The sequence below is a fragment of the Elephantulus edwardii genome, unplaced genomic scaffold (assembly GCF_000299155.1).
Source record: "Elephantulus edwardii isolate Elephantulus edwardi_28Jun2011 unplaced genomic scaffold, EleEdw1.0 scaffold00071, whole genome shotgun sequence".
Classification (NCBI taxonomy): domain Eukaryota; kingdom Metazoa; phylum Chordata; class Mammalia; order Macroscelidea; family Macroscelididae; genus Elephantulus; species Elephantulus edwardii.
The window spans coordinates 5,863,508-5,873,567 of NW_006399821.1; the positions used below are offsets into that span (position 1 = coordinate 5,863,508).

Here is a 10,060-nt window from a genome sequence, read left to right on the forward strand (position 1 = left end):
TGACCCCAGATCTCTGGAAAGAGACGGTGTTCACGAAGTCTCCCTACCAGGAATTCACAGATCATCTTGTGAAGACTCACACCAGAGTCTCCGTGCAGAGGACTCAGGCTCCAGCTGTGGCCACCACCTAGTGGATTTTCTATAACAAATAAAGTGAATTATGTTCTAAAAAAAAAACAACAACAACAACAAAAAAATGATTCTGACTCACGGCAACCCCATGAGTGCTCCCATAGTTTTTCTTGGCTTCAATCTTTAACAGAAGATCATCAGGCCTGTCTTCCAGGGCACTGCTGGGTGGGTTCAAGCCATCATTCTTTAGGTTAGTAGGTCAGAGCAAACCTTTTGTGCACCTTGTATTTCTGTACCACTAGGTAAACTGGTAAGAAACTTCATTGCAATCCCAACGTCATGTTGTTCAAATCCACCAGAGGCTCTGTAGGAGACAGATGGACAATCTCCTCCTGTGTGATAAATTGCCTCTGAAAACCCTCTGAAGGGTAAGCTATGAGTTAGCTCCAACTTGATAGTACACAACAACAATAGGTAACTAAAACATTAACAGCAAAGAAACAAAATGTGAATTATTCTGGAAAAGGGGTACCAAATGTTGACAGATACAACAGATACTTTCATGAGCACAGAGAAAAGCAAAAGAAAACATCCTATGTTGACAATATTTCAGAAACAGAATTTTTAATATTTTCGAAAAATAGTCATTTAACAGATTTGGAAAGGTACAACTAATTAAGATAAAATTAAAACAAATAATAAAATATTTCTACCTTCTGTCTTTTGGGCTACCCAAGCATTTATGTGCTTTCTGGATGTCTCTGTACCACTAATGAAGTCAAGTTCTTCCATCTCTGCTTGGTAAAATTTGTGGCAAGAATCTTTAAAAGACTAGGACAAAGGCGGAAAAAAATTATTGCAAAACTACGAACAAAATTACACAATTACCACAAAGTGTTTTCTTCTTCATTTTGTCAAACAAGATAATAAATTTTTAAACTTAATCACATCACTCAAAAGTTGTTGTTTTTGTTATTGTTGTTCTATGTCGCATCAAGTCACTTGTGACTCATGGTGACCCTATGTACAACAGCACCCTGAACCTGAACTCTGCTTTATCTTGTGCCAACCTTATTGTATTGTTCCTAACACACCTACTTCATTAACCAACTCACTGAATCAATCTGTCTCATCCAGGGTCTTCCTCTCTTGTGCCATCCCTCCACCCTCCCAAGCATGATGTCCCTCTACAAGGATTGGTCCCTTCTTGCAACAAGCCCAAAGTATGTCAGATGGAGCTTCAAAATCCTTGGCTCCAAAGAGCAGCCTGATTTCAGCCTCTCTCAGACAAACCAGTTTGTTCTCCTAGCTGTGCTTGGTATATTCAATACTCTTCTCTACCATCACAGCTCAAAGGCATAAATTCTTCTTCTTTAGTCATTGTCCAGCTCTCTGATGCATAGGAAGTAATTGTGAAGACCATGGGCTGGATCTGGCACACTTCAGTCTCTAGACTGACGTCATTCCTCTTTAGAACATTTGGAGAGGTCCCTGACAGGAGATTTTCCCAATGCAATTTGTCTTTTGATTTCTTGGCTGCTGGAACCAAGAGTGTTATAGAGTCAAGCAAACTGAAGCTATTAATAGTCTCAATGTCTTCACTATCATGATGCTGGCAATTTGCCCAGTGGTGAGAATCTTTATTTTCCTGATGTTGAGTTTCAATCCATATTGAAGACTGCAGTCCTTGATCTTCTGCTGCAAATGTCTCAGGTCCTCTTCAGTTTCAGCAAGCAAGGTTGTGTCATCTGCATAGGGCAGGTTGTTAATGAGTTATTTTCTAATCCTGATGCTGCATTCCTCCTCATAGAGCCCAGCCTCCCAGATGATCTGTTTCATTTATAGACTGAAAAAGTATGGAGATAGGATGCATCCCTGGTGTACACCTTTCCTGGTTTTGAACCATGCAGTGTTTCCTTGCTCTGTTCTGACTACTGCCTCCTGGTCCAATACAGGTTTCACATAAGCACAACCAAGTGCTCTGGGATTCCCATTCTTCTCAAGGTTATCCACAATTTGCTGCCATCCACACAGTCAAATGCCTTTGCATAGTCAATGAAACACAGACAGACATTCCTCTGGTACTCTCTGCTTTCAGCCAATATCCATCTAACATTGGTTATAATATCCCTAGAGCCACGGCCTCATCTATACACAGTCTGCACATCTGGCAGTTCTCTATTGATGTGCTGTTCCAGTGTTTTTGGATAATTTTCAACAAGATCTTATTTGCATGTGATATTAATGATATTGTTTGATAATTTCCACACTCTGTAAGATAACCTTTTTTTGGAACAGGAACAAATATGGATCAAGTCAGTTGGCCAGATGATTAATCTCCAGATTTCTTGACACAATTTGGTGAGCGCATCCAGGGCAGTGTCTGTTTGTTAATGATATGCCATTAATTTCTGCAGCCTTGTTCTTTGCCAATTTCTTACTGCTGAAAACTGGCAACTTCATATATAACTGGTAGGCTACCATGAAGACTTTCTCCTGAATGAAGAACACTAGCTGCCAACTAGAGTGCTACAGATGCACACACAGTGCTCAAATATAAAGTTGTTGTTGTTGTTGTTGTTATGTGCCATCAAGTCACCTGTGACTCATAGCAACCCTAAGTACAATAGCCCTAAACCCTGCTCTATTCCTTGCCAATATTATTGTCTCCAACATGCCTATCCCCATTATTCCAGTAATTAAATCAGTCCATCTCATCAAGGGTTTTCCTCTCTTGTACTGCCCCCACCAAGCATGATGTCCCTCTCCAAGGACTCATCCCACCTTGTAACATGTTCAAAGTATGTGAGACAGGGCTTCAGAATCCTTGCCTCCAAGGAGCAGCCTAGATTTACTCTTTCCAGGATGAACTTGTTTGTTATCCTAGCAGTCCATGATATATTCAATACCCTTCTCCAGCCCCAAAGCTTAAAGGCATCAACTTTCCTTCTATCATCCCTAGTATTGTCCAGCTCTCTGATGCATAGCAAGTAATTGCAAAGAGCATGCCCTGTATCAGGCGCACCTTAGTTTCCAGATTGACATTATTGCTCTTCAGTACTTTAGAGAGGTCTCTGACAGCAGACTTTCCCAATGCAATTAGTCTTTTAATTTCCTGGCTTCTGGTACCAAGACCGTTGACTGTAGAGTCTATCAAACTGAAGCTGTCAACAATCTCAATCTCTTCAACCATCATGATGCTTCCAATTGGCTCAGTAGTGAGAATCTTTGTTTTCTTGATGTAGAGCTTCAATCCATATTTAAGGCTGCAGTCCTTGACCTTCTGCAACAAGTGCTTCAGGACCTCCTCAGTTTCAGCAAGTAAGATTGTGTCATCTGCATAACGCTGATTGTTGAATCTACCTCCAATCTTGATGCCACAGTTCTCCTCATTGAGCCCAGACTCCCAGATAATCTGTTCTGCATATAGATGTAAAAAGTGTGGAGATAGGATACATCCTTGATGCACACCCTTCTCAATTTTGAACCATGTAGTGTTTCCTTGTTTTGTTCTGATGACTGCCTCCTGGTCCAAATATAGGTTTCACATAAGTACAATCAAGTGTTCTAGGATTCTCGTTTTTCTCAGAGTCAACCACAGTTTGCTGTGATTCACACAATCAAATGCCTTTGCATTGTCAATGAAACACAGATAGACATTCCTCTGGTACTCTCTGCTTTCAGCCAAGCTCCATCTGACATTTAGCTATGATATCCCTCTGCCATGGCCTCTTCTAAATCCAACCTGCACTTTAGGCAGTTCTCTGTACCTAAAAAAGATATCAAGAACCCCACTCTATCTCACATAGCATGGAAAATCTGGACTTGGTTAAGGACTCAGAGCATAGATAGATCTTTTTTTTTTTTTTTTTTTTTTGAGATAGAGCAGAGAGCATAAAACAGGGGGCCAGTAGTTCTCCACTGAAGACCCCAAGCCAAGCTTCTCTGTATCTTTATTGAAAATTATCAGGAAGTAAATCACAAAGAGAATTCAATGCAAATGAAGCCAAGCTCTTTCTATTGAAAACCTTCTGCTTGACTCAGGAAGGAGGGGTTCACAAATGCAAGAATTTGGTTTACCCTTAACTATTAACCTTGATGCCTCAGGGTGAACTCTAGCTCAGGAAGTAACACTCCCTCTGTAGGGGGCCCTTGCTGTCTCCTGTCTGCAGGGAAGCAAACAGCTCATTTTCTAGGATCTGCCACAAGAGAAATCCTAACTTATAAATCTGTAATTCCTTCAATTCCTGAACAAGGGTTTTCATATAATATAAAGTATAAAGTTTGGCTTCCCATAGCCTGTGACTCAACGGCACTTAACAACAACAATATATAAAAAAATATGTGTTACAAAGGGCACTAATACACACTGATGCAGATTCATTGAGTTGGCACATCTTTTTTCTTCCACAACATTCATTATGATACCTAAAGTGTAATGGCAGTTTTCCCACACCCTCCTTATAATTCTTATTTCCATTAATAGCTATGAGTCTTGCCTGTCAGGTAGCATAATCCTTTACCCAAAGATGGCACTTTTCTCTGGTTTCAATCTGCCAATTACTATACTGAAGAAAAATAGGCAATTTCTTCCTTTATAATTTACCGCCACAGAAACACACTAGAGTTTGAAACTCTTTAGCTCTGAGTCAGTGCTGACTCAATGGCAATGAGCTTGAGTTTTGCAGTCTGCCTATATATATCTGCTGCTAACTGTATTTCGTGTGTACTCTCTTCCCTTTATTTATCAGTATTGTTTCAATCATGCCCTTATTGTGTATTGCTTTTCCTTTCACCCAAATTGTTGTTTAGTGTCTATTTATCATTTCTTTCTCCACCCTGCTTCCTTTCTTTCCCATCCTTTGTAACCACCCAAAAATGAAAGTTTGTGTAAGCCCTCCTTTAGCTTTTACTAAATACTGTCCTTAAACTATATTTTCCTTCTGTGACTAGCTTATTTCTGTAAGGATAAGGTTCTCTATATGGAGTTTATCTTTCAATATGGCTTTTCCAGCATTATTCAAATATGGATAATTGGCCTATGTGGGTGGGTGGGACTTTGCAAATAGAGTGTGCTGGTTTATTCACCAGAGGAGATCAGCTCTCTATCATTCCCAAGGTGATTGGTGTGTCTCAACAATCTATAAGAAGACTGATGTGGCTTGCCAATAAATTGAAGAGGTCTAGTTGCAGAGAATAAAAATATCTTCCACCAGTAGAAAAGAGAATTATTACCCCAGCCAGAGAGGAGAGACAGACATCCCACAACTGGATGAAATGTCAGACATTTTTTGGAACAGCAGCAGCAGCAGTGGCTGAACTGAAAAATTAATGTGAAATGGGACTTTGGGAGGAGGTACAACCAATAGTAGCAAGACTGAGAACTTGGCTGGACAACTGAGTGGAAAGCCAATATTGGCAGGACTGGGGACTTTGTTGGGCAAGTAGGGGAGGGAAGCCAATATTGGCAGGACTAAGAACTTGGAAACACTGAAGCTGAGGTGCCTGTGTGCACATTTTGGGATCTGCCTTGACTGTATTCTAGTTTTTAACCTGAATTATAATCTTTTGACTCCCCCAGTATGGTTCTGTGTGGCCTTTAAGCTATCACATCTGAATTTGGACACAACAAACCAGTAAGACTGGTGTTGAGATGAATAGTAGAAAGACACATAGGAGCATAAAGAACATGTCTGACCTTTTGGAAATTGATTTTGTGCTATCGATGCGGTGGGTGGAGATAGATTGCCCCTGTGATATAAAAAAGAGGTCAGATATGGCACTCCCTATGTGGTTCTTGCTCTTTTTACATCTACATTCACCTATACTGTGTAGTGTTTCAGAATTCTTTATTATTCTTTAGTGTTTCAAAGTACTCTATTGAATGAATCTACCAGAGTTTCTTTAAGCATTCATTGTCTGTTAGATAAGATACTTAAGTTGTTTTCATTTTTGCTATTATGAATAATGCCACAATAAACATATAATTATTCTTGTTATGGCTCACATTTTTTAAGGATATATGCCTTTAGAATCAAATGATGTTTTTACTTTCAACTTTTTAAAGGAATTACCAAAGTTCTTTCCATAGTGGTTGCACCATTTTACAGTTCCACGGTAGTGCAGGAGAGTTCTAATCTCATTACACTCTTGCCAGCAATTGTTGTTATTGTCTTATTGAACATTGTTATTGCTGGGATGAGGTGATAGTTTATTGTTTTGAGTTACATATTTTAATAGCTAGTGATCTTGAGCATTTTATGTGCTGGTTGGTCACCTAACTGTCTTCTCTGGCGTCTTTTCATGTCCTCTGCCCATTTTTTAACTGGGCTACTTTTCTTTTTCTTGTTAAGCTATTGGAGTGTCCTGTAAATTTTAGAGATGAATATTTTTTCAATCTGTTTTGCTTTTTCAGAGAACTCTTTTGATGCACATAGGATTTAATTTTTGGAAAGTATCAATCATATAGTTGATTCCTTGTTGACAGAACATCTTTTCTTTTATTTGATAGACTATTTATGGCACCAAATAGGGTTTCTAAACTTGCTCAAATTTTTTATGATCTTTGTAGTTTTAAATTTTATATCTTAAGTTAATTTTGTATATAAGACATAGATCTTGTTTCAATTTTTTCAAATAGCTATCCATTTTTTCCAGCAGCATAATGTTAAATAAACTATCATTTCCCCATTTAATGGAACTTCTCTCTTTGTCAAAGATCAGTTATGCTAACGCAGATAGATTTACTTTCACAGATTGAGAAATATTGTGTTAGAATGTTATTATAGATAAATTCCCTTAATTTTTGTATGTTTACCCTGTGCTTTGTCATTTTGCTGACTCATTCAACTAGATTCAGAAACTTTCTTGCTGAATCCATGGGATTTTTTTCATATATAGGATCATATTTTCTGCAGAGATAAATTTAATTTCTCTTTTTAATTTGGATGTCTTTTTTTTCCTTAACTTACTGCTCTGGCTAGGACATCCAATACAATATTAAAAGTGAGTGGTGATTAAGAACATTTTTGTCTGGTTCCAATTGAAAGATGAATGTCTTCAGTCTCTCCGTTGATAATGATGTTAGCCATTGGTTTTGGAGATATATTTTTAATTATGCTGAGGAATTTTCCCCCATTTTGTTGAATATTACTATTTAGAAAAGGATGTTGAATTCAGTCAACTGTCTTTTCTGTATTAATAGACATGCCATGGAGTTCCTTTATTTTATTTTTATGGTGAGTTTACTGACCATTTTTATGTTGAACTAGCCATGCATACTAATATGAATCTCACTGGGGATTACTTCTCTAATGAACCCCAAAATTGTGTGTGGAGGGAAATCTCTTTTAGCCAGTTTAGCTGCAATTATACTGTTTTCCAACTAAGCTCTTTTGTAAACACTCTTTCAAGTAAACTGCTCAAAATTTACAGTATTTCTTATAAGGTTCATTCAGCAAGTTAAGACATAGTTGCAGAGAAAAGGACTGTGTGGACACACACCACCTATACAATATCTGAGCCCATACTCTGATCTCTCAACTATACTCTCTTCCAACCCACCACCTTGCTTTCTTCACGGCCTTAGTGGAAAACAATTGAGTATGACGTACAGAGAGGAAATCACATGTCTTGTCTCCAAAGAGCCTGTTGGCTGTTTTGAGCAGGTACTGAGTGTCAGTTTTGTTAACTTCAGTGAGAAGTAACTGGAAACCTTGGTGAATATCTTCATCTCCAGCTCTGCTTTTATCTAAAGACAATGCCTGAAATCAAACAGAGATGAGTTCAGCACCAAACTGAGCACTGAGAACTTTATAGATCCACCTCACTGACGTCAATTCTTATTAAAAATAACCCTGTAAGAAAGAGACTGCCCCATGTGTTTCCCCAAGGTCATAAATCTTTATGGCGACAGATCACTAAAACTTTCTGCCATGGACCAACTGATGTGTAAGAACCGTTGACCTTTTGGTTGGCAGTCAAGTGAAACTATGATTTTTTTTTTTACAGATTCTATTGAACCTTAAAAAAAATTAGTCCATTTAAGTGGACTTCTGAATAAAGTACTCAGTTCTCTGTCCCAAACAAATGAAAGATACAGTGACCACAGGGTGGCCGACACTGAGAACATGCCCTTCCCTATCAACTCCCCCTCCACATTACTGAGACCTGAGTCGAGATATTTAGCAAGAGTGATACTTTTAAGGTTTGAAATGTGAAAAATCAGCTCAATTGACAATGTAAGATCATTTACTATTTCTTTGAAGTTATTTTCAGTACCTGGGACATCTGGGTGGCAGTGTTCCCCTTGGCTCCCATGAAGACCATAGCAAGGGCACATGAGATATTCATGGGTGAAAAAAACAAGTTGTTCGAGTTATTTTCACCCAACTTTTTCAAGAGATTCAAGGCAAAGGTACCATTTGCTTCTGACAGTGTACCCATAATGGTGGATCTAAAAAAGATGGATTTAAAAATCAGTACAATGTAGACATAGGCTTCTATATCTATGTAGTTCACTCTGCTAAGCGTTTAATGAATTAATATCTGAAAGAGCACAAATCTTGATAGAGCCATCAAAATTCAAGGTTATTTTGGGTGCCTCTAACATTAGTTAAAAATGGTGAATCAAAGTATTTATAATAAGATATAATTTTTCTTTTATAAAATAATAAAGCAGAAGATTATAACAGATTACTTGTTTATGAGCATAGAAAAAGACACATGCCACAATTTGCTTCAGTTACTACTTAGGGTTTAATAGAAAAGGTATTTGTAAGTTTTGCATATAATGACTCACTCATGCAAGGCATGCTTGGGAACCACAGTACACAGAAAATGGGAAGCAAGTAAATATATAATTATGAAGTAGGATAGAATTAAAGACATGGGAGAAGACAACTAAAAATCCTTTCTTTACCAAGTATGCAATTCTATTTAGAACTATGTTCAGCTGAATAGCCACAAAGATGCCTGAAGTCTTAATCTCAGAAATTTTATATGATCAAAGATATGGAATTAAGAAAAAGACCTTGAGATGAGACCATGTTTTATTACTGCAATGAACACTACATAAAATCACATAGGAACTTTTAAAAAGGAGGCAAAGAAAGGGCTGACGTTAGAAAAAAAAAAAAGCACAATGTCAACTGGTAACTGTGAAGATTGAAAAAGAAGAGTCAGGGAATGAAGGTCTGTAAGTTGGAAAAGAGAAGGAAACAGATTCTTCCCAGATCTTCCAAAAGGAATGACAGCTCCTTTACTTCAAATACTATTCTGTCTTCTACAGAAACCAAATCTCAATCACCTATCATTCCTATTATAAGCTACTTTTATCTCCCTGCTGTCTGGTTGATAATCTTTCATTGCTTGCTAGAGACAACCAAAATTCTCCTTCGAAGCAAAGCTGGCAACACTTCTTTTCTGACTTCGGACTTCAGACATATTAATAAGACAGACCAGTTCCTGAAGAAGGACATCATGTAAAGTAAAGGTTCTATGAAAAAAGAAGATTAAAAAAGAAGATGATGCTCAACAAGATACCTTAGCACAATGGCTGTCAATGGTGGGCTCAAACAGAGCAACTGCTGTGAGGATGGCACAGGACCAGACAATGTTTTGTTTTGTTATGCCCCAAGTTTCTGTGAGTGATAGATAGTCAGTTGCAATGCACCTAACAACATAAAATCAGGTATATCTGTTTTATTATATAAAGGAAACTTCACGCCAAAAGATAAAAGGTGCCTCATCATACAGCAGTCTCAATATTCTTCTTCTCTCTCTTTTTATTTTAATAGGAAACTGGGTAAAACAAAGAAAAACACCATTCAAGAAAAACACCTGACTTAATTGGGGGAGACAGGATTTATACATCTAGCTGTGAGATTCTAGACACTTGGTTTCTAATACTCAAGAATAAAACACGCATTGAAGTCTATGGGGGAGAGAATAGTCTAAAAGTATTATATTTTAGGGCATTATTTTTATC

At 37.8% G+C, this 10,060-nt stretch overlaps 1 protein-coding gene across 1 annotated transcript in view; it reads right to left on the reverse strand.

Annotated features, from left to right (window-relative positions):
* Positions 1–8,526, reverse strand: part of LOC102875126 (serpin B6-like) — a 17,958-nt gene extending 9,432 nt beyond the window's left edge. The window contains exons 1-3 of the mRNA XM_006888712.1: positions 8,353–8,526; positions 7,686–7,835; positions 786–903 (exon numbers count right to left, since the gene is read on the reverse strand). Coding sequence (XP_006888774.1) covers positions 786–903; positions 7,686–7,835; positions 8,353–8,517 — 433 coding nt within the window. The 5' untranslated portion in view covers positions 8,518–8,526. The remainder of the gene's footprint in view (positions 1–785; positions 904–7,685; positions 7,836–8,352) is intronic.
* Between the last annotated feature and the right edge of the window lie 1,534 nt (positions 8,527–10,060).